General features: G+C 28.4%; 1 protein-coding gene across 12 annotated transcripts in view; it reads left to right on the plus strand.

Annotated features, from left to right (window-relative positions):
- The window catches only part of LOC121114281 (3',5'-cyclic-AMP phosphodiesterase 4C), a 404,803-nt gene that overhangs the window by 306,962 nt on the left and 70,954 nt on the right, over positions 1 to 26,887 (plus strand). For 10 of the 12 annotated variants that reach the window (XM_071886962.1, XM_071886960.1, XM_071886959.1 and 7 more), the window contains one exon: positions 26,330 to 26,431. In XM_071886962.1, the coding sequence (XP_071743063.1) occupies positions 26,330 to 26,431 (102 nt within the window). Of the gene's footprint in view, positions 1 to 254; positions 9,089 to 26,329; positions 26,432 to 26,887 lie in introns of those variants that run through there. The other 2 variants (XM_071886964.1, XM_040708201.2) reach the window with 2 other exon arrangements.

A 26,887-nucleotide genomic window follows, 5' to 3' on the forward strand; every position in this document is an offset into this window, starting at 1 on the left:
TACTGTATATAAAGACCAATTATGAGATAATATAACATTACAGCATTGGTTTTGAAACTTATAGTATTTTGTACCACCTACAAAAATATCAAAATAAACAATAAATATGCCAAATTTTGGTTGATTTTTTCAACCCCTACTTTTCTGAGAAGGTTAATTGATAGAAAAACCAGCCAATTACTTTTTATTTTTATTCAACTAATGAGTATTATTTATAAAAGTCAATATTATGGAAGATCTAATTGAATACATTTGCTTTCATACAAAAACACTTAATCAAATAAGTCTTAATACTACCCTAAAGATAAAATACGTGCTACTTTATAGTTGTCATATATAGAATTTAAAATAACTGAAGGTAAATATATCTGATTATAATTAATTTTTCCTTTAATTATCTGAGTGCAAAGCTATTTGAATAAAATAAGCAAAATACACATTTCGGAGCATCAAACTCCCTCATTTTTGGATTTGCATACGTATTCTCTCAAATGTGACACTCGGTGATGTAAACACGTAGTGGTCCTGGACAACTACTGAGCACTTAGTCAAATTTATCCAACCACATAATATAAAAATATTCCATTTTCTTATACATTCATTAACCCTGCGATACTGAAAATTATTTTTAAAAGGATGATAATGAACTCGGTAAAAAAGACACCATCTAAATAAAATTTATTTAATTACAAAATAAACAACTGCACGATAATGCTTCAAATACTTGTATTAATATAAGACATTAAGAATAATTTTTTTAATTATAGAATATCAACTTATCAACATGAGTTTCAGTTTATTATTCTTATAGTAAAGCATTAAATTCTGATTTTTGTTTTAAATTTCTATGAAATATTTTACACTTTCAAAAAAATATGTAAAAATAAGGTAAATCATGAATTCATATATTAAATATTTCTTTGGCCACTAAAATAAATTTCAATATAATATAATATAATATAATTTTATATTTTTACGTAAAAAAAGAGAAGTTTTTTTGAAGAAATCAAAAGAAAGCTTTTAATAGGTTAATAAAAGAAAACTCTATTTCTAAATATTGTTTTCCAATGGCTTAAAGCAGTGAAAAATAACACTATAAAAATATATTCCTTTTATTTAAAATATAATTTTCTCATATATTTGTCCATGGTTTTTAGATTCTAATTTTCTTAGTATTTCTACTTTCGTCTCAATATTAAAAAAAAATATATATTTAGATTATGTTATCTAACTTTTGTATATCATGACATCTGTAAAATACAAAATATATTATATATAAAAGTTACAAAATCAATAGGTTAAAAGTTCTTTATCGATACGTAAATTCATAAAATATAGATGAAGGAAAATCAATTTGACTATTACATCTTAAGACTTTGTATAGGAAATAAGTCACTGAAAGATATCAACTAGAATTTTTGTGTAGTTTTATTGTATAAAAACTAATATACAGAAATACTTGTGAAAGTCTGGATAATTGACTTTTAGGTTGTACCGGATTAGATTTTTTAATAAATTGTGAATTTTTTTGCAAAATGGTCTTACTATAAAAACCCTAGCAACTATAACAAAATCCAGACTGAACAGATCCGGACTAAACGATGCAATTTTTTATACGAATATAGGGTGCAAAAATATGACTAGAGTTATGTAGGTCCATATTTAGGACCAAAGATCGTGGTCTAGTCCAGTATGGTCCCATCCAGTCTCTTGAATTGGGCCTTAAGAAGATAAAATTGATCCTTAGTGATGTCCCAGCGCTGACTGAGAGTGGGTTTGAGAGACTTATAGTTTGTGTGACGGACACAGGAGGCCTTCTCTCGACATGCAAAGCAAAAGTATCGTTAAGAGGGTTGGCATCAGGCTTGGAGGGAGTCCAGAAGTGTAAAAAAGCGCTTTTGCTTTGCAATAAAGGAGATTGGTTTCTTTCATTACTGGTGTCGAAGGTTGCCTTTCCAAACTCACAAGGATCTTTCCATCCAAATTTATGATAGCTCTCTCTAGAGTCTGGTGTGAAACACTAAGATCTCTTGAATGAGCCTTCATTGACTTGAGGGGACTGTCTTGTGCAATTTTCTTTAACTCCTCCGGCTCCAATATAGCTGTTTTGACAGAGCCCTTCTTCCTTTTCAACGTTTAGGAATTACTGACGGCGTAGACGGTGGTCCTACATATATCCAACTGCTTGCAGTACGCGTATGGAAATTCGTCGATCAGGGTCAAGTGTTATTTTCTCGACTTATAGCCAAAATAGAGAGCTCAGGTTTTTTCTTGTAACTAATTGTTTATACTTTAATATATCGAAACATAAATTTACCTAAAACAACTCTGCCGTCATTAATTATCGAATTAATAAGTGTTTGTATTTCAATGGACCACCTGATATATCCTATTTGGCTTAATGATATATCGATATTTTTATCAAAAATTTGTGGGACTGATAGAACACAAAACATGACTTTTTTTATTATGCCTTGCAAGAAGGTTTGTAGATGTAGTAGCCGGGTGGGGGTAGTTTCATTCAAGACACAAGATTCTAAAATTTTCTCATATATTGGAGTATTGAAAAACGTATGTTTGTAGTAGGGCCTAAATATGCCCAGAAATTGTTTGACATATTATTTTATAAAATTAAATTAGTTCCAAATTAAACCTTAAGTTTTTATTGGTGCGAATCTTGAAAGTCAGTTAATTTCTTCAATTTCTATAATTCATAAGACGATTTTTCAATTCATTTTCATAATTTGAAAAAAGCTTTAAGCAATGGATGCCCAAACTTTCAATATAATGGGCTGCATAGTCACATGAAATAATTTAATGGGCTACAAAACCTATTGATATAAATATAATGAAAAATGTCTTAATAAAACAAAACTATAAAATTTTAAAAACTATTTATTTCAAATTTAAGCCAAATTTAGTTTTCCAATGGCGAAACTGCTTCAAAATAGGGCAATCTGGCAACTCCGTTCAAGGGCACCCGCAGCATGATATTTTTGGGCCAGTTTATTTATTTTTGATTAAAATGTTTGCTCTGCTACATAATTTATATTTTAGAAAAGAACTCCTCACAAAGAAACATCTGTTTTCATATTATATATTCCCTGAGCGGTACTCTTTCAACAATTTCGTCATTTTGGAACTATTGTTCTATTTTTGTAAGTAAAATGTGCGTTGCACGGGTTTTGATGATATTGTGACCATTGTGTTAAAAAATACTACTTGAAGTGAGCATGAATAGTTAGCTGCACTTAAACATTTAGCGGGCTGCAATGCAGCCTACGGGTAACGGATTGGATATCTCTAATAACTCCACAAAAAAGAATACTAACTAACTAAAAATTTTACCATTACATGGTAATAGTTTTAAGTTTTCTAAATTTGTAAAATTTGTTCAAATATTGTAATATAAACCGGATTTATTAGTGAAGACCCAACATTTATAAAACCATTGCGTAATTACCAATAACTAATTCCTAATCAACAAATGATTCACAACTAATAAATTTGTTTTTTAAAGGGGAACTATACTGGTATACTGGGCTACAGACGTATTTAGAATGGTACTTAGCATAATCAAATATAAATTGTTTATACATATTACTACCTCATTTTAAAAATATACTTTTTGACTTACAAGAAAGTAACATGTAAATGAATAAAAATATAATTTACTTTTTATGTTTTTGTTTATTATTATATTTGTTGTAATTTTATTTGTCCTAATGCCTCATATTCTTCTTTAAATGTTTCTTTTATATAGTTCAACTTATTACATTTTGTGAGCATAAGGTTATACTAACTAAATTATATTAAGAGATGTAATTAAATACTTCATATTTTTGTAGATAAAAAATGAATATAAATATCAACTTATCCATTCTGGGGGGTTATTATAACAATGTTAGTCAGCAACGATATAAAGGATACCATCATTTGGACATTAAATACAGGAAGATAACGATAGATAGTTATTGAAAAATCTAAATATAAAATTTTAAATAAAAGATCAATAGAAAAAAAAATTAAATGATTACATTTTGTACCTTTGTGTTTTATATTATCAAAACAAATACACCCAATGACGTTTCTTATAAAAAAGAGATTTACTTAATGAATTTGCTGTGTTTTTTCAATAGTTTTCTTGGTGGCGACCTTATTCTAATAAGATTGAATTATATTAAAGGGTTTACAAAATAACATCATTTTTTCAAAAGATAAAAAAGCAAATTTTATATTTTTGAAAAGTTTTATTTGACATCGTTTTAAAGATAGGTGACGTCATTCAATGTACATCCACTGAACAAAACAAACTTTGGTATTTTAATAACTGATGATTTTTAGTTCTGTTTAGTTTTTCTTTGAATAAATTTACATGAAAAGGTTAAAGAAGGACAATGTATCATAGAAAAAAATGCAAAATTAAGTTTCCAACATATTTTACTTTATAATATTGTATGATTAATGGAAAAAGTATGAATTTTAATTAGCAATTTGGCTAAGGTCTTAAAAATGTTTGTTTTTCCGGCATAATGAAGTTTAAAAAGCCCAATTTGACTAATTTAGAATTCTGGGATGGCATCAAACCGGATGGATCTAATTCTAGCTTTTTATTATCATTATCTGCGGAGATTTATATTGCAAGAACTTTGCAAAATTTCAAATTATGGAAAAAAATTGAAAAATGCCTTTTTTTTTTGTAAATCAGAAATTATAGCAATGAATGGATTTTCATAAGTCACACTAATGGAACTTAGGAGCAGAATATCAATTTGTAAGATTTTATAAATATTTTGTCAACCTTTTTTATGACCTTATTTATTATCGATAGGAGATAAAAATTCCTAACTACTCCAACGCATTATAGAAACTAAGTGTATTTCCAAGATAATTTTAGAATCTTGCATATAGAATGAAAGCACACTCGCGTCACAACTACTTTTACAGGTCAACTGATATAAAAAGAAAGTGATGTTAGTGCAACCAGTTTTTTTTTAAAACTTATTTGTTGTCATAGTTCAATTTACAACCAATAGGGGGGAAAAATTCGGCATGAACAAAGTGTTATGCTAAGAATTTTTTTTGAGTAAAACACCAAATAGTTATTTGTTTTGGGATATTATTTAACCAAGACTGGAGCTTCGTTTATTCCAAAATAGTACTTTTTGAAAATAGGATTGGGAGTGGAAGAATCAAACATTGCCAAATACACTTATTTTCCCTTCTCTAATAACATTGCAACTAGTTACATCGCCATTTTAAACGGCTATGATTAAGCAAATTTATTCCTTGTGTGGCTGCAAATATTTTGAATATAAATGCTTATACATAACATGGCATCAGTGCTTCAGAGTAGTAAAGTGTATTTGCTGTCTTTGTTTATTTAAGTCAGGATATCAATTTTTTGGAGTGAAAAATAAGTTATTTCTTAATAACTTATTTAAATATGTAAGCCTCAATGTTTGCAAGACATATTTTATTTGATCACACACTCGATCAAATATACCCTTCTCTTACCAAATCAATAACAAATAGCTATCCATCAATTTATGAGTGATGCAGATTAAAACTGTCTCGAAATTATTTTGTTGGCTACAGAAAGTAACAGTTTATATGCTATGAATATGCATAAAGCTTAAAAACCGCCCTATAATCGTTCTCAAATTGTACAACAATTTTTCCAGTCACAATATATAAACCAACTTTTTCCCGGTTCCTTCTATGAACCCATGTTTTCCCCTATCCATATTTATGAGTAGTACAACAATAATAATAGTTGCAACAAGTTTAACTTTATATTACGTTATTGTCCCCGGGTTAAACAATTTTTTTAATTTCACATGATGTCATGAACCATTCATCCATAAATTAAGGCCTTTAGATTGTTTACGATCAATTTATTTATTGCTATATACAAAATTAATTATAGTTGTATCCTGGGTTGAGGAGGAAAACGTGGACTTGAGAGGTAGCTGTAGAAATACTTCCATATTTTTTTTCATTTAAAAAAAAAATTTAAGAAAATTAGTTGAACAAAGCATGTAAACAAGGGCATTGCAAACATGGCCACTCAATATGACCACCTTCAGCATCAAACACTAACTTTACAAGTCGCGCCTTGCAGGAGTTGATGATCAACTCCTCTTACAAGTTGTCCAAGCCTGTTACTATTGTGTAATTAAGGTAGTGTACATTTGGTTGTTGAGTTTTGATGGTCTCTCTTTCCAAAGTTCCCTGCAAAGTCAAGCGGCTTCAAATTTTGCGAGAAGGGACAATATCTTTTTGCCTCTTGAGCCTCCTGGCTTTCATGACCTGTGTTAAAGGGTGGCGTAGGATTTTCATGTATGAGGATAATCCCAAGTCACTCTTTACAGCCCTCCTGATGGTCCCAGCACCCATTGAAATGTTGTTGGTGAGGTTTATCGATTTGGTGAAGTCCTTCTTGATCTTCTTGTCCAAGCTGGAAAGGAATTCTGGATCCCTCTTTAGTTTGTGTATTACACTTTCTACATTCCGGGAGAGGTCTCATCCATTATTCTTCATGTTGGCACCTTGAAACCCCCAATTAAAAACGTCTGTAATCCTCACCACCCTAACTTCAGTATCTAGGAAATCTGAGATGCGCTGCATTGGTGTTGACTAGATGTAAAATGTTTATTATAGATTGCTTATGCAAAATGGATGTCTGAACAATAATTAAAAAAAAAAATAGCCACTAAATGTTCGGTTGTTAATGAGAAAACTAAGAGTCTACCTTTTATGACCTACCCTGTTCCTATAGTTTTCAATGTCCCATTTTGACATTGGAAAGTAAATTTTCCGTTATTGATATTTATATACTAATATAAATATCGATTTAAGTACGTAGTCATATTTATACAAAAGAATTGGCATACAATAAAAAAAAAATTGCTTTAAATATATTTTCCCAAAAAATATTAAAAAAGTAATTGTGTATTACCATTAATTTTTTTAAATGATTGTCTCTACACAGGTATAATCAAAGATATGATAGGAAAAATTATCTTCATAATTTATATTTGCAATTATGAAATAACCTGTTGCACCCTTTTACAAATGGTCAACATACTTCAAAATAAAATTAAAGTAAATTAATGAGTTTTAAAAAAACAGTGCCTTTCATATCTATGTTATAATTAAAGAATAAGGTGTTATTTATTTCGTAAAAGTAATTATTTGTAGGATTGTTGATTTTAGTACAAAAAGTAGTGATAATATAGGTTTACGAGTCTCTTTTTATTCTCTTTTGAGTAATGGATTGAAAAAATCGTTCACTCTTTTTCCGTTTTATTTCGAAAATAAGAATTTATGGAAACCTCAACAAAAAAGATAATTTACACATTAAGAGATTTATAACATTGAATTAAATAAAAATTAATGTTTCTCATTCGTAGTTTATACTACTATGTATGATAGAAAATAAATTATTACTTTCTCATTTCGAAAGAATCTGATAACTGAAAAAAAATTTAAACTTTTCCATAGATTATATAATCATTAAAATGTCATTTACTAATAAAAATTATTTTTTCAAAAAATAAAACTTTATTTTCAAATTCAATTGGCCAACCAACTTTTCTAAATATATCAGCACACAATTTTTACGCTACATTAAGCATTTTATAAATAATAACTATATCAGAAAAATAAACAATATTTTAAACATTTTATAAGAATGTTCCTCCAAATTGTTTTTTTTTCAACAATAGAAAATCGCAGAGCACGCCAAAAGAGCAAAAAGTACTTAAATTATTTTTTAACTAAAGTCCACGATATAATCCCCAAATACGGTAGTTTTATGGAAAGGTATTCATATATTGCTGCTACACCAATAAAAATTGCCCTCAGCTTCTGAGGATGTATAACATCATTATTTGTTTTTCTGTTTGTTATCAAGGCTTTATAATTTCGTAAAGCAAAATCTAAAGCCTTGATTTTCATGGGAGTTCTCTGTTACCTTTGAAAATCCTGAACAAAATAATAAATTTGACAACTTTATTTTTAGCATGTTAGTTTAACCAAGCATTTTAAAATACTACAATTCTTGGAAGGCATAAAAAGCTCTGGAATTTAGTAGATTTTTTTTTTTTACACGAATACTAAATTTTGAAAAATAAACAATATATTAAAAATTTTTTAACAATTTTCTGCAAAATTGATTTTTTTTTCTACATTTTTTAAAAAAGTAGAAAATGCTATTGCAAACTAAAAAGCAATAATGTTTGAAAACAAATTAACAATGCAAACTTTGTGAACAGTTGTACCAACATCATTAATAATGAATGTGAGAATCAAATGAGAATTGTATTCGGAGTAGTAGTTTCTTTTTCATCAGACCATATGTAAGAATATATATTTGTATAAAAAAGTATATCCTTTACAAATATAAAACAGAGCTCAACCGCATTTATCCGCAGTTCTTTTGTAGATATGTTACAATAAACTATTTATGTATTTTTACTTATGTTGTATAAATCAATAAAAAGATGAAACAAAGGCTTAAACATGAATTATTTAACAACTCTTCCATTATGTTAATGTCTTGATCTCAGAATACAAATGCTTTATGTACGTAAACAGAATATATTTTGCAAATAAAAATGTCCTTTTAATAATATATAATAATACAACAACAGCAGAAAAGGATAAAATAAAAAAAACTTTTATATCTATCTAAACTATAGTGATTTATGTACAAAAATAAAATCACAAACAACAAGAATCTCCACAAAATGTCCTCCAAAACCTTTGGACCTCAAAAACCGGAGTACTATCCCTTCAAAAATAGTCATATCCTTGTCCGCATTAACTCAGATCCAAAGATCCTTCCCTCAGTTGCAGACAGTAATAAAAGCCAGTCTGAGGAAGTGTATGAGAAAGAGCTTCAAAGCTCTCTCTTGTCCCCCATCAACCCGGCTCTTGTCTCTGGCTCAAATTTTGCAGCAGGTACGCTCACAAATAACCTAAATAAATTGGTCAAACAAAAGTCTCTTAGTCGAACGCTTTCTACATCTGTTTTAAGAATTAAGAAAAAAAGATCATTTTGGAGCTCGGAAAAGCTGGTGCCGTAAGTATATATTATATATAGGAATCAGGGATATAGCCAAGTACATTGCTGATATTACTTAGACGATCGTACGTCCTATAGGTTATACTTCAGTATTTATGAAACACGAGTGCTGATATTTTGTTTAAAAAGTAGTAGATATCAATTGTTAAGTACTTCAAATACAGAATACTATAAAAAAAGATTTCATTTTTTCGTATAAAAATGTTCTTTTTTAAATAAAACTAATATTTTTATCAATATTAATAAGTACATGAAAGTAATCAATGTTTATATAAGGATTGTTTGACTCCAAACAAATTACCTAAATACATCAGTTACAAAATTTACAATTGCTACTGATTTGTTGAAAGATGAATAGCAGCTTCAAACTGACAATATATAAAAAGATAAAAATTTTTAGAAGAAGATGATAACATCTGTCTGTTTCATTTCGGACGATAAACAGACTTCTTGAAAAGATTTCTACACCTTATTTTCAGTATTAATCTTGCTTACAAAGTAGAATAACACATAAAATGGGATTGAAACGAAACAGTAAATGAATATATTCTTCATTGTATTTACACTTGTGTTAAAAATAATAAATAAAGTTGCTTAAATACCTCAATTTACTAAAGCAAGTATTTGTTTTTCAAATTTCAATTAATTACTTGTACTAGACCTAAGTATATTTAATTGTACTTGGCTTCATATTTGGTTAGAATACAATTAAACATAAAGTTAAGTAAAAATTAGTTCTCCTATTTCAGGGAAAACAACAATAGTCTTTTTTATCCACAATACAAATCAATGTGGATATTTACATAATTTAAGAGGTATATGTACACGTTTGAATATTCAGGGTTGATCCTTCGCATATCTCAGTTACTTTCCTTCAAATCCTAATGTGAATATTTCTCAAAGGTGTTTAGCTAACCCGAAATTACAGCAATAATTTAGAAATTTGTAACTATATTTTAACTTAATAAAATTTATATATGATCTATACCATAATCGATTGTGACCAAGTTTGAAAACTAAATGATGACAACACATAAAAAGAAGTAATTAAAATTGTTGTATTTGATATGTTGACAAAAAAATAACACATGGGCTGAAATGTCCCGGGATTCTCACATTAATGGTGTTGTTATTATTTTTATTCACCTCATTTTCAATTCACACAAACCTTCAAAATGAGATGAGAACAAATTTCAGTTACAGATTATTAAAAATGATGGAATCGCCCTAGCTCATCGACAACGTACTCAAGAGAAGTTATTCTCTTTAATTCAATTTGCGTTCGCGCCTAGGCGATTCCTAGAGAAAGAAATATATATGGATTTCACAAAAGATTCCTAGGTCAGATGGGACAAGGTTCATAGAAATGAAAGGTTATACTATAATGTGTGTAGAACTGATGTTTAAGTTCCAACACGTATTTAATGTTGACGTCATAGTAAATGAATGGTTGCGTGTTTTTCCTAAATCTGTTTTTTGTTTCACAGTAGGAAGTATTATTATACATTAAATTGAAAATTCTAGCAATAATGATTTCATAGACTATAAGTGGTTGCGTGTTTTGTCAAAATCCGCATGTCTTGCCCAGCAGTCGGTACAATACATCAGATTGAAAATTCTAGCAAGGCCGATTACATGATAGTGTAGCCTTGTATTTCTATTGACATTGATATGGAGTAAATGTAATACTATAATGTTTACATATACTTAATCAGTGCAACAACTCCATCTAACCAATTAAAGGAGCATTCGAAAAAAAAAATGTTCATGAACACATATGTGCCCGTTTTTAACCCCGATTATGTGTATGAGGGTACACATATCTGTTAAGTAACAGAGGTTTAACCTTATATGTATGTTGTTTGCAAAAAAAATCATTGGGATTTGAATCTATAAAAAAATTTATTGACACTTGAATCAATATTTATACTGAAAACACTATTATATATGAAATAAAAAAATATTCCCTGGGTAAAATATATTTATTGTGTACTATATGTATAAAAAAGCAATAAATCAGTTCATTATTTGTTTTTGCAAACATATATTTTCCTCGACGATTGTAGTTGAAATAATATAAAGCGTAATTCTTGTTATTGAATATAATAACAAAAATTTTTAATAAAAAAAAATTGATTAATTGCCATTAGTTCTAATGACATATAATAACCAATAAAATATATATTGTGAAAATATACTTTTTGTCTTTCTAACTTTCTTCTATTTCCTTAATATTTATCAAGCAAGTACTTTTTTGTTGTGTTTTAGCCAACTTAACATTGAAACGGATATGTTATCAATGTAAAACATAACTTGTTGATAGAATTTGTGTATTATGATGAAAGATGTATATAATATGATTTGTCGGTAATGATGACAATTTAAAAAAAAATTGGGAGAAGGATAGCTTAGCTACCATAGCGTTTTATTAGATAATTTGCAAGGAACCGTAAGAGGAAAACAATAGAAAAACACAATTCCATATATATCATTGACATATAGGCTAGAATTACTCAATGCAGACCCTTAACCCTCCGTTAGGGAACATCCTTTTTTGACGTGGTAAATGAACTTGAGTGAAATATTACCCCAAATATTAATCAAATTGTATTTCTTGATACACAGTTGATATTGACTCAAAATTACGCTAATTAATAATAACAACAATATATTTGGGTATTAACAATATATACATAATTTATGTTTATTACTGTTAAAATATTATAATTTAATTTTAAATTAAATAATTCTTTGAAATATTAGACTTAGACTGCCACAAAAGGGACATTGATCCTATACTCGAATTGTAGAAAAATAGAAAATTTAATTATTGTAATCCGTCAATCCTCTACACCAGTGATTCTCAAAACTCAGGGGTCTTGTCTTTACTAGAAAATTTAATATTTGAATTTTTTTAACAAAAAATTTAGTTTAATCTTATGTGAACATCTATAGATTTTTAGAATTTTTCGACAAAAAAAAATTTAATTTTTAAACAGGTTTAGCTTTTGGTTTTTTTTTCTTCAGAAAACAAGATATAGATTAAGGAATTTTTTTTTTTTTTTTTTTTGAATAACAGATAATTTATGAAAATAGCAATAGATTTTTGAAATTTCATTCAGAAAATTTAACATTTTGTAATTTTTCAAAAAAAAATTATTAAGAGTTTTTTTCACAAAGAATTTTAATTTTTACATTTTTTTTCACAAAGAATTTTAATTTTTACATTTTTTTCACAAAGAATTTTAATTTTTACATTTTTTTTCAAAAAAAAATCCATAAACTAAGTCTCCAACTCCCTCCAAAATATAATCCTGCGGACGCCCTGTCACTGAAACTATAAATACTTTGTGCTCTATAGGGGGGTATTTGTGTAAAATCAATGTTATATAAGTGATACAATACTAAAAAAAGGTTGAGAATCACTGCTTTACATGAGATGATTTCTGAAGCAGCGTTGAACTTGGATCGTGAGAATTGACTGACGAAGATGTGGAAGAACAATTGTTAAATGAAATGAGGATATTAAAAAAATTAAATTATAAATTATGAGTTTACTTAGAGAATAAAGACAAAATAGGTATTTTAGACCTAGTACCCATAAACACCACGGGAAAATAATGAAGGGATTAAGCTTCATACAAAATTATATTATATTATATTTATTGATAAGTAATATATATCCTTAAGGGATAAAAGTATATGTTTATTTCAAAACAACAGTTTTACCCTACAAAATGCATAAGGGTATCAAAAATATTGTATCTCAAATAAATTGATGCACTTAGTGAGCAAATATTTATAAAAGCATTATTTTGTAAAAATGTATTCACGTTAAAACATTGCAACAGAGTATCAATCTAATCAATCAAAATATACCACAACAAAAAATGATCATGTAAAATATCACATTTATTTGGTTTTCAGAAAGTGTTTTTCTTTGCAGAAAAGTTATGCATAGGTTTTTTTTTTTGATTTGATATATTTTTGTTGTATTTCTTCCTCGTTAGAATGACTAAAATATTATTAATTATATTTTAAATACATATTTGTAATAATATATATAAATTAAGGATTAAGTTTGAACGGATTTTTTTGCCATATAAGAAACCACAATGTTCATATTGTTTTCTTTCTGTTTTTATTCTTTCCTTTTACATCAATGCTTAAAGTGTTGGGATCCAAACTCACAAACTTGTCTATACTGTGGAGATAAAGTATAGCCCAATAACAATATTACGTTTTTGTACAATTATTATTAGAATAATATATAGGTATATGAATATATCAATTCGTATTAGTTCAAATAAAAGTACGTTATCTCAAGTAATTCAATAAAATTTCATCACTACAATTAAAAAATAATAATAATTAAGATATCATACGATATTTACATTTTCAAGGTGGAGCATTCATCTTTTATTGAATTAATGGAGAAATAAGTTCAAATTTAAATACCTTGAATATCAATATGACAAGATACAATGAGGAACTAAGCGTCAAAAGAAATTACAAAATCCAAGAAAAACTCATTTGAAGGGGTTTTATAATTCAATTGTATACAACTCAGAATAGTCATGAAACTAGTTTTTAACTTTTACGATAACACCCAAACTATTCAAACCAATATCCACTATTTAGATTAAAAAATCATCATCAACTTACAATTCTCAAGAGAAACTTAATGCCATTGGGGTAAACTATTACTACATTAAAATAATAGTTTGTTTACATACAAAAAAACTTACTTTTCAGCTATTTGCCTCAAAACTTGAAATAATTTCGGAAAATGACATTGGGGTTAAGAAAATTTAAGAATATTTCCGAATTAGGAAAGTGGCAGATTAAAAAAAAATGAAATGCTTCCCAATGCTTCAATCGTGGCCTGCGACGCTAAACACGCTAAAACGTTTTAGTGAATTAAAAAGTATTCACACACTTCAACCATAGAATAATATAAAAATATACATCAAATACATAATGACTATTTAATGATGTAGATTAATTTTCTTTCAAATATATTAAAACGATTTCAAATGTAAATATATATTATTATTAAGCCATTTATATATCAAATTTTACTGTTTGGAGGAAATTTAATAAAACATTTATGATTTCAAACCAATTTTAGACGTCCTACTCATTTAAGTCTTAAAATTATTCAAAAAATTGTGAAACTTTTAAAGTCAAGGATTCAAAATCTTATGTATAAGATATGTTATGAAGCGTTATAAGGTTCAATCTCATGCAGTTATTTTATGTAATTTTATGGTTCTGTTTGTGCACCTTTGCACAAATAGTTTAAGCCATAATGAAATAAGTAAATAGAACAATTTATTTTCAAAAGTCAAGATTTATTAAGATTTATTTAAAAGAAATGAAAAAGCCTATACTTATATTAATTCTTTACCTTGGGAATATGTACTCTTAAAAAAAAAATCACCTTTAAAAATAGGAGCTAATTTAATTGTTCAACACTCTTCATACAATTTAAATAGTGTTTCTTAATTCAATTAATGTAATATTTATATGTGAACCTTCAATTATTACATAACAAATGCACTTAATAAAATCCCTTGGATTAAATTTATAACTCTAGTGATACTTGCCGCTCAATTCATCAATTGATATTCAGATTTCTTAGTAGTTATTTAAAATGGTTTATGATCTTTTTTGTAGTAAATTTTTATAATTCATATTCGTTTGAACCTAAGGAATGTGTGTAGGAAATAAATACAAAAGTATATTTATTCCAAAAATGGCAATTTTTTTACGAAGGGGTTTTCCAATTCAGAAAAAAAAATATTTATATTTTCATTATAATATAAATACGTATTAGCTTAAATAAATATGCGCTAATACGTTTGAATTTTCAATATAAGGAAAATTATAAATAAAAGCACTAATGTCTTACAGATAACCAACATATACCATTTTTAAATGTATGCTCTAATGTATTGACAAAGTTATTTCAGTCGATTTTTTGGAGCTTGTTGTCGAAATATTTTAGGGTGTAATTCTTGATTATGTATTGTTTTGGTCTTTGCTAATTGAAGTTTTATGAAAAATCATGACTAATTATTGAGTTATAGAGATCCGATGATATTGAAATATAAAAAGTAGAAGTAATATAAAATAAAAGAATTACACAAAATCTGTTTATAATATAGTTTTTAAATAATTAAATTATTCACCAGGTAAATAAATTTCTATGTATTTTCCATAATTTGAAGGTTAATGATTGATTATAGCTTAATTACTACCTTTTTTTTATGTAAAAAATATATGAATATATGATATTCAATGTCATTGCAAAAATCATATTTATGTTTGCTCAGTATAACAAAGGAAATAAATCTTTTTGGTTCAAAATATAATGTTGCAAAATACTCAAATTGTTCACCATGATATCATAATTGATCTTGAATATCTTTTAAAGGTTTTGTTTTTATATATTAATTACTATTAATAATATCATAATAACATTGCTCGAAGATATTAGGCGTAGATGACATTTTTCAATATGGAGGATATCACCCCAACAAAGCGTCAGTGTTACTCTTTGTTTCTTTCAGAGCATACTCACACTGGTAACTCAAAAGTGAAATATTATTTCCCAAAGAATAAAATTATAAGAATAACAACTTGATAATATAAAAAAATATTGTTCAGGTGGACAAAAACAAACAAACTACAACACTGAAAAATGCTTCGGATTCACAAACTTAAATGTATAGAGTTATTGACACTACCTACCAGAAATATTAATATCATATTAAAACGTGGTATTTTTCAGTATGATTTATTTTATTATATTGTTCAATAGGAAAGCATTATCACAGATGGAGCCATTATTACCAAATATATATTATTTTGCGTAGTACCATCCTTCAAACGAAACAAATCAAATTATTATAAAAATCGGACTATTTGTTTACAATTTACAGTGCTTGAAGTCATGTTACTTCTGTTGTTTGAAATAAAAAAATGGATTCGAACCCATTTTGTTTATTAATATTCAACTGCTAATTGATAGGAAAAAATACCACAAACACAAAAGTCCAGCTTGATAAGTGTGATCCGAACTCCGAAGATTATTCTCAAAAAATTAAGATCATTCGTAAAAAAATATGATTATTCTCAAAAGGCAAATTTTTTTGGAAAAAAAAATCAAAAATCCACAGTTGTTCGTGCAAAAAATAAAAATATATTGGTGAAAAATTTTAAAAATATTGAGAGAAACTTTATTTTTTGGGAACAAATCTATGAAAATTATTGTTCCATTTCAAATATTAAATATTTTGAATTTTAATTTTCTAGTGAGAATCAATAAAATTCCATAATTTGGAAGGGTCTATTTTTTTTGTAACTTACAAAAGTAATAAATGGTTAAATGCCAGTAATAATTAATAATAAGTAAGAATGGGAATCGTAAATTAAACATTATATTCATGATTCCAGAAAAAACCATCTAATTCTCCAATTCCCCATTCTGAATAAACGTCCCATTACTATTAATTATATTTATTTAATACATGTACATCTTTTTTTTTTAGTATGGCGTGCTAAGTTTAAACAACACACTTGTTGTACAAAAATTAGTTATACCCGGACAAACAAACTGAGGGAAAAACTTTGCTGCTTCAATGTTCATTAAATGTATTTTAAATTTTTTTGTTGGTAATAATGTTATCCTCTGTTGCTTCCTCGGGGATTTTAATTTTTCACAAGGAGTGAAATATTCTTTTAATGTACTATTCTACACTAAAGGGAAAGTAACTGAGAGTTAGTAATTATAAAATAATGAATTATATTCGTGTTTATAGAGCAGCCAAAAAAGCAATTACTATTGTAAATATAAAAAGCCCTATGTAACCAGACACTTTTTTTTCACAAAACCAAGAGCTTTCTTTTTGGTTTTTAATTACAAAAAAGGGTAATTAAAATATTTTATTCATGGGAAATATTATATAATGAGAGGTGAACTTTTGATTTGTAAAGTAAAGAAATGATTACTGATTTAGCTACAAATATAAATTTGTTAAACCTAACAATAACGAAATTAATCTAGTATTTAAACAAATAAACAGTTTAGGGGGTATATTTGGAAAGTTAACGATAATATAGAAGATTTCTTTATCCTCTACAATATGTATGTACAGTGTCTGAGTGTTTACCTTCATCCTCTTAACATAATCAAAGTTGCTATGGCCAGCACAGACCAATATGACAATCTCTAACCCTTTTGCTTCCGTTTAATTAATAATTAAGATATAACAATGTTACTCTACTTTTTGGTTAGCTAAGAAATCCAGCTTTAGCTGTTATAAATGAGAAAAAATTGATTGGTACTTTACAAAACCTATTAAATCGTCGTCATATAAGTGTTGAAACACTATTCGAACGCCAGGTATATTAAAAATTATTTAGGTATAAAATATAGAAAGGTGAGTAAAGTTTTAGTCTCCGCCAGGTATACATTTGCGTATATTCGTATATGACAATGAATACTGATACCAGGCAACAACATATTTACATAATAAACTTAATTATGATCTATAAGCAAATTGGATAAATAATTAAAGGGAATAGTGCACTTACTGTGGCCTCATTATATTCGATATATGTATAATACTATTATTACATATAAAAAAATGATTAAATTTTCTCATAAATAATTTATTGATTTATATCTATCTTATTAAATATATATACTAGTATTGAGACTTAGTGCAAGGGCGATTTTTTTTTGCTTCGTCTCAACCCTTATATGTATCTTTTAGGGGGACTTGAAAATAATTTTATCAATTGAAGAACGTTACATAGAAATAATATAACAAACAGGAAAATGATATTTGGATTCTCCCCTCCCCCTCCTTCGAATTACCTGACGACTTGTAAAATGTTTTCGATTAGAGCATCAACTATGAATATATACACAAATCCCACTCAAGAAAAGGGAGGATTTGCGCCAAATCGCTCCTAAATTCTACTCCGAATCCAACAAGGACTTACATTTATAACTCCCAACAAATCATCAGTGTCATCTTTCATGGGAATATCCTCTTGGGATTACTCTAAGGTTATTTTTTCTCTTCAAAAATTAAATAATACTGATACCAACTTTTTTTTTTTTAATTTTCCAAAGATATGTAAAAAACGATCTTTACATTTGACTACGTTTACAATTGGTGTATTGGCAGATATCAGGCATTATTCACAGTCAATGTTGCTGATATGTATTTGACAGAACATCTAGCTTCTGTTGTCTTTCTTGTGTGCACATCGACATCTTTACTACAACTCTAATTCATTTGAATGCTGACAGCTTAAAAATTTTAATGTTACCCACCCATTCTAGAAATGTCAATGCTACCAACCTAGAAATTTTAATAAATACATAGTTAATTTCATTTTAAAAGAGCAACAATAAATATATGCCACCCAGCATATGAAATGAGTTCACCTTTTGATTCATGGTGTGGTTACATATTTAACATATTTAATTGGATACAAAAAATAATTATGAATCATACTTTATTTATGTTCAATGAATTGATAAAATTGGTTGATTCACCACAATTAACTTTAGCAATTGATTAAATAAGTGATGATTCATAAGTTGCTATAAAAACTATGCTTTATCACACCTTTTTTGTTCCAAACTACTTCTTATATTTGGGAAGTTTTGGGAAAGTGGAAACCTTTGAAGCTTTAAAGAGAATTAAGACTTATTTAATATTTTTTTTTCTTACAAATTTACTTTTTATACACCTAAATATAAGGTCTTTAGAAAAATAATTGATCATTTAATGCATTGAAATTTAAAATTATAATTCAATAAATTATATTTGTTTTATAGATGAAAATAGAAATACTCCGACCAAAATGAATAAAATAATTAAGGTATATTAGTTTTTAAAAAATGACCATTCCTGGCATCCATGTCCAATCAGGAAACAAAGAGGATCGAAATTGCAGCCCTCCTCCGAGCGAGAGTGCCCCATAACAACATTAAGGAACAGGTTGGGGCCTCGTTGAAGACAATTTACAACGTTTCCAAGCGCTTGGAGGCTGGGAGTGATCTCAAGCATTCCCCTAGGGCTGGCAGGAAGCCCACTGTCTCAACAAAGCAAGTAAAGGCAGTGTTCAAGAGGACTCCCAACAGGTTCATTGCCGACATGGCCAGAAAGATGGGAACGTCGAGATCAACTGTTTCAAGGGCATTGAAAAGGGCTGGAGGAAAGTCCCTGAGGCGTACTGAACGCCCTCTGCTAACTGATCGTCAGCGAGAAGTCAGGCTTGAGCGTGCCAAGAAAATCTTAAATGATATCAAGACGGGAAGGCCATGAAGCCAGTATGGTTCCCCACTGGCTACAGATTAACAGCGGAGGATTATGTAGAGATTCTGGCGTCCAAGGTCCTTCCGTGGATCAAATCCATAGTTGGCAACTCTCCTTGGGATTTCAACAAGATGGAGCACCCGCCCACGCTTCCAAGAAAGCTCAGGAGTGGCTTAAGGACAACATGAGCTTTTGGCCCAAGGACTACTGGCCCCCTCAGAGCCCAGATTTGAATGTTCAATGTTCATATTCAGGGTTACTACTTATAGTTTTTTTGTGTTTTTACAAAATATCAGGGGATATATTTTTTTAATGCTGCTATATTGTGAATTGCATCTTTTAAGGGGTGAAATTATGAAGATAACAAAATAGTTTGGACAAATTTCCATAGCATTCAAAATTAAAGAAAATATCATTCTTCAAAAATTATTACTTTATTCTTGAGGATAGTACATCTAAGTATTCAGTAACTAAGTGTGAGTGTGCTCATGAAAGTATTGAGAGCAACACTGAGGATTTGTTAGGAAGTTTTCTTCTATAGTACTGAAGAAAGCCTATATTATTAAAACTAATTTTGTCTGTTCATTGACAATAATTCCGAGCTATTCCTTATACTTTTACTAGTAAGTAATAATATAAAAATATCATTTTTTATAACTAAAAGTGCAATAATACCTTCATTTTTTTGGTGCAACTCCAAAGTTTAGAAATCTCATACTCAACTAAAAATAGTAAATTGTCACGAAAGTTAAAAAACAACAACTTTGGAACTCAACTTTTCTTTTATATTTTATTTTGATGCTCACTTAATCATAAATAGTTATGTGGAAACAAGTACTCCGGTTTTGAAAAAATTGATTATTGATCCAAGTTATGAAATATAGTTGTCTAAGTACCAATTTATTATAAAATAGGTATATCAAAAAATATTACAGATTATAAGTCAGAATTGGCTCAAAATTCTGAGTCTTGATCTGATTTACTTATCAGATTTCTTGAAAAGTCGGTTTATCTTTTTTGTTTTACCTCTCGGTTCGTTAACCTTTTTTTTATTTAAACCTTGCAAGTGCCCTTTCGTTTTTCTTACCCATAACATGTAAATAATTAAGTGTATTAAATTAAATTTTTCGTTCAATTTAGAAAATTTATTATTTAGAAAAAAGATACTGCCTTTGCTGCATGTTGAAAAAAAGAAGAAAAAAATATCGTGGTATCCTGACAATGGAAGAATGTTTGGGAGTTTGGGAGTTGACATTACGTTTTATTAAGTTAGCTGCGGGCAGTCATAATGGGAAATAAATATATACAAATTTCACTCGGTTAGTGTCGGATCGGTCCACAAAATAAATTAATACACGTTATTATTTGATTGATTTTATTGGTTAACATAGAATATATTATCTATATACAACCATTGTTCTATATAAAATTGTTGAACCATCATGATCAAGAGTCATTCAATAATTCCAATCGGCAATCAACCCATTTCTTTCATTATTAAAAAAATGATCCTTTAAATATCCAATGGAGCAAACGGAACCATTTTTGATTATATTAATTATGATACACTTTTTATTTTTATAAAACAGGATTACCTTCTGATATCTAGTTTGATTTTTATAGTTAACATATCCCCTAGAGTTTTATATTGGTATGGTTCATAAAAATGCCTCAGTCGATTCAATTTTAAATATACAAAAACTTATTTTTTAAATCGTTTTCATAATTTGAAATTTGAAAAAAAAAAAAAAATAGTAATATAGATTTGTTGTAATTAAATTTTGAATCTTTTTGTATAAAACAACTATCTCTCCAAAACTTTGAAATGAGAAATAATATAAAGAGAAACAAAGGTATGATGAAATCACCGGGTATTAAAATACTGAAGTTCGGTTTATTCAAACAATAGTGGGCGTCACCAATCTGATATGATTTTCGAAATTTTGTAAAACAAAACATTTTATGTGTACTATAATTAAAATAACTTGTTAAGCTTGTTTAATCAACTTATTAGAAAAAGGAAGTTATGTTCCCGTATCTTGCACATAAAATACTGCTAAAATCAATTTGAATCCTAAGGGCACAGAAATTTTAGACTGCATATGGCGGTAACCCTCAGTTACCCTATAGCATCATCATAAATGTGAAGGCAATTAATAATAATTAATTACAAAGTCACGTTTCTTCGTGTTTGAAGAAGGATTTCATGAAAAAGCATAATATGAAATAAATTGGTGTATAAATCATAACATTTGTACAATGTACATATATTAGCTTAAAGTTATGTTCCATAATATCACACAATATTACGTGCCTTGAAAATTAATTTAAACAAAGAAGTTGATGTATGAAAAATGAAGGTAATTTATCAGTCCTGAATACGGGACTAAAACCCAATCCCTCCCACACTCAGTTCAGCCTGTTATTTGTCTTTGTTATCGGTCCATCAAAAACATCCAAAAATTTTAAGCAGTTTTATACTTTTGGTTGCATTTCCACTATGGTATTATAGTGTACTGGGTAGTCCAGATAGAATGGGAAAATATTTAAAGGCTTATAATGAGCGAATTAAATGGAGTAGAACTATAACTTTTTTATTGTTAAAAAGCTACATCTAGTGACCTTCAATTATTTATAGTGAGATCCACCTTTCTTGATAACTTCGGCCATACGCCGTCGGAATCTTTGGCATGCCCGAGCGATCACGTTGGGATTTAGCTTTTCCCTTATACTGGTTCTAGTTTTTGACGTAGCGGAAGAGGTCAGCAACTTAACTCTTGCCGTAGCAGAACTACGTCTTCCAAAATTCTTGGCGATGGATCCAGAAAATACGTCAACAATCAACACTAATAGATACAAAAAAGCAACGTATTGCAAAAATATGTAAAGGAGGTCGCAGTCATTGGGAATTTCTCGTGGTTTTGAAGAATTGAGCTGGATTTTTTAACGAGGAAGATCAAAGAAGATCTTACTAAATATTTTTTAACTGCCAAAGCATTACCTGGTGAAGTTTTTAGGTATATTTCTATTAAAAAAGAAGGACTCATGTATGATTCTGCAAAAAAAGTAATTTCACAGAAATATGGTCTTTCACCTTCAGATAGAATTTGAAAAAATTCTGATATGCTGTACGATTCATCTACATTTTTCCCTGGGAAGTTATAGATGAAGTTGAGTGTCTCCTTGACGAGGAATACATCCATGATTTGCCTCATTATTTACTACAGGAGGCCCTCATAAGAAATGTGCATATATAACAGCAAGGGTACTTGAGAGCACAATCCCATTCAGTTGAATAGTTAAAGCAAATGTGTGTTGCAGCCAAGGAACTTAGTAATTCACATATTTTCACTGTTGAACACTCGTCCGCTTCGCCTCCTATAAATCATGTTTTCAAAACACCCCTTCATAACACGTCCAAATTTATTAAATCTAAGGGGAAAAAAGATATATACTATTATCATTCTAAATTTGGAATGAAAGCAACTACCTGTTCAGGAGCTAGTTGCCATTTTTTTGTACTTGTTTAAAAAAAACTAAATTGCCCTCGGTTGCACGGGACCGAGGTTGTAAGTAAATCATGAAAGTTCTTTTTCATCAAAGACAATTCAAATTTGATTAACTTTCTGGTAGATACAAGAGCGCAAGTGTCTGTTATTCCATTTAAAAAATGTCAAACTCTTGTTCGAGAAAATTTTTCCCCTATTATTGATATGTAGGAACCCTTGTTGATGTTATTTGTACAACAACTTAAACTCTCAATCTAGAAAATCTAGGAGATTTTCAATGGAAATTCGTTATGGTACAAAGTAGTCGTCCAATTTTGGGTGCAGATTTGTGATATAATTTCAGATTTGGAGTTGATATTTTCACTAAAAAGTTATTCTGAGAAGAACCGTGCTTAATTTCAGAACTATGGAAGACTCAAGAAATGTACTTCATAATAAAAAAATTTATACCCAGTTAAAACAAAGATATTTAAATTTTAACATATAAATATATATTGTTTGGAACTTATATAAATTAATAAATTGAGTAAAAATAAAAAACTTGTGTACTTTGGCATGATTATGAATTCAGGCCAAAAAAAAGTTCAAAAATAATATGCTTGCAAACAAATTGAAAGTTATAACATGCCACGGCCACCAGAACATTTATAATTTTGTAATTTTCAATAAAATTTACACACTTAATAACATATCAAGATATAAAACAAAAACTTAAATTATATTTTATGTTTATTAAAAATTGTTTCATCTCATATTTCGATTTCTCCTTGTAACATTTGCTTGTATAAGTATGCATAACATATGCATATATTCTTACTTAAAAGTCACACTTTTTCATATTCTTCTACAAAATAAGTGTTCAAAGTAAATATACCATAAACATTTTTTAATTAAAAGTATACACCTCAAGATTTTAATAAAAAATGTATAACTTTTATTATCAAAATGAAGATATTAGCATTTTTTTACAAATTCTTAACCCTCCATTACTTCCCTAGAGTGTTATATTTACAACTTGAATCAACACTCTAGGGAAGTAATGAAGAAATTTTCTTCGCTGAAAAACGAAATTTAAAAAAAAAAATGCTTTGGAAGCCCCCCAAAAAAAAAAATCCCTCACAAATTTCTTCCGGTAGGCTAAAAAGATAAACATTAAAAAGGAATGTTTGAGAAGAGAATAGCTTAGCTTTCGTGACGTAATCATAGAACATATTCTTGCTTCGTTTAGACATGTTTTTTGAGCTGGTAGCCTTCAAGTGTATTGGGAATATTAAAATAGACTTCAGCTTTAAAAAGGAGAGTGATCCCTTCTCTATACACTGAATAAACCTAAATTTAATATTTTAATACCTGGTAATTTCCAGATTTTCTGTTTCTCTTTAAACAACTTTTCATCGAGAAGTTTGAAAGGGATATTTATTTTATAGAAAAACAAATATTCTCATTGAAAATTGATATTGTTGTGGAAAGTTGAAATGATTGGGTAATTAGTTATTGGCGATTCCAAAAAGGTCTACAAATATATATTTTTTTAAACAAGTCCGGTTTAAATTATGTGATGTAGATAAACTGAATTAATTTAGATTCATTGCATAGCACCAGATTTAATAGCTCTAATTTTAGTTCTAATGCATCATTAATTTAAAGTTAGAGTATAAAATAATTCTGCAAATTTCAAATGATTAATTGAACAACGTATTTTTGTAATTTAGAAATAGAAACAATTCACTCATTTTCATAAATTGCACTTATAAAAACTCAATTGGTATAATGTAGAAAGTTAAATTTTATAAAATATTATGAAAAACAATTATTTGTCAATATTTATTTGCGACAGTAAACTCACGTTCCTCATTATTCCAACACGTGATAGCGACTGGTGTACCCTGTATATTGTACATTTAATTTTGAATTTGAATTTTTTCATGTTGACAGGCCTCATATTGTTTTGTAAAAATAATTATTCTCATTATTCCCAATTTATACAAGTGTACTTTTTACTATACGTTCTATTTATTTAATCAATAATATTCTGAAAATTTCACATATTAAAAAAAAAGTAAATTGATATATTTTGATATTGGGAATGCTAAATACTCCAGGGACTTCCAGACTCACGTTAGATTGTGAAGGGAAGTAAGAAAAGGGTTATGAAATGTTAAAAGCAGAATATGTCTTTAGAGAATACATCAATCATTATGTGCCTTTTTATCTGAGAAAGTAAGTCCTACTTAACATAAGGCTTGTACTTATATTTAAAAAAGTCATATTGCATTGAAGCTTCAATTAATATCTTTTTTTTTTAAATATGAGAAAATCATTTTTCTAACTATATCAGAAATCAAATCAAATATCAACCTTGCTTCCCCAAAACAAAAATATAGAGTCTAATTTGACGTGAGATGTGAATGTGACCACTTCTTTTCTCTTAATCAATGTTCTAAATGTTAGTTGGTTAAATCCGTCTAAATAGTGAACAATTCCTAAGAATAATTGAATAAATGTTTCATAGTTTGGAAGTTACACCAGATTTTGGGCATTTTACTCTTTTTTTTCTGAAGAAAGATTTCATAATACAATATGGATATTATGCTGTTTAATGGTTCTAGAGTCCTGGTGGGGTAGAAGCACATTTATAAAATGCTATATTCGATTCATATTATAGATTATTGATGGTGTGTTTTCTGAATGACATAACATGGAATCTATTTTACAGATTAGTACTGGATATTAGGACTATCAGTTGTTGGGACTGGCCCTTTGATTTTTACTAAAAACGTAAATGGTTTGTTTAGTCAAATAAGATTTATGAGATTTGCATGGCATATGCCTTGCAGAAATTATAAATGTTTTTATTCTTACATAGATGCATTATTTATTACATTATGTAATAAAATAGAAGAAATTTTCCTTGAGAACCGACCATTGGGATTGGATTGGATTGCAATAGTGAATAAAGCCGACGGTTGCCTATGGAGAATATATATGTGGAACTTAGGTCAGACTGATATAAACATAAAAGTTCAAGAACCAATGGGATTGGTCCTCAGACTAAATTCCTCATTACTTTTAACACAAATTATTACATACAAAAATTGTACTGTTTATGACATAAGCCTACCAAATTTCTGAAGTAAAAATATAACATAAAAATAGCCAGGAATGAAAATTTTGTTTATTTATTTAGTCATAAAAACATTAAAATACCATTACTAAATTTGAACTACATGTCTAAAAGTGTAGGATTTTGAATATAAAGAAGTGGCCCTTTTGCATAATTACCTAATTCCACAAAAAAACTATTGTTATTTTGCATTTATATATTACATAATGTGCTTTCATTAAAATATATATTCTTAAAACAATTTTATATTTTTATTTTGCAGACATGGCGAAGACCTTATTGTGACACCCTTTGCACAAATATTAGCGAGCCTTCGCTCCGTTCGACAAAACTACATCTCCCTAACAAATGTTCCTGCACCAACGTAAGTTTCAATTTTATTTTAAACAAGCTTTATAGTTGTGTCAGCAACGAATCGTGAATAATGGTTGCCGAATTACGGACAGCATGAATCGACTCATTTTTTTTTCTGTTCAATTGCTTACTTTTTGTCAATGCAAAATACTATTGGAGTCGGGAATTTCAAGTGTGTTAATATTTGTAATTAGGGGTATACTGATGCATCGGAATGGGCATTGGCTCAATATACCAATTCCACCGGTACCTCTTCTTATTTTTTGATAAAAATTATTAGCGAAAAAGAAAACCAAATAACTCACATAAATAATTTTGTATAGCTATCGGTGGAATCAGCATTATTGAGCCGGTTACGACGGCTGAAATTTCAACAAGAACAAGTTCATACCGATTTCAATGCGTCGGTATATCCCTAGTATACATACAAACAGGGGCATCTCTAACTTTAATCATTTAGAAAAAA

This window comes from Lepeophtheirus salmonis, chromosome 3, assembly GCF_016086655.4.
Source record: "Lepeophtheirus salmonis chromosome 3, UVic_Lsal_1.4, whole genome shotgun sequence".
NCBI classification, from domain to species: domain Eukaryota; kingdom Metazoa; phylum Arthropoda; class Copepoda; order Siphonostomatoida; family Caligidae; genus Lepeophtheirus; species Lepeophtheirus salmonis.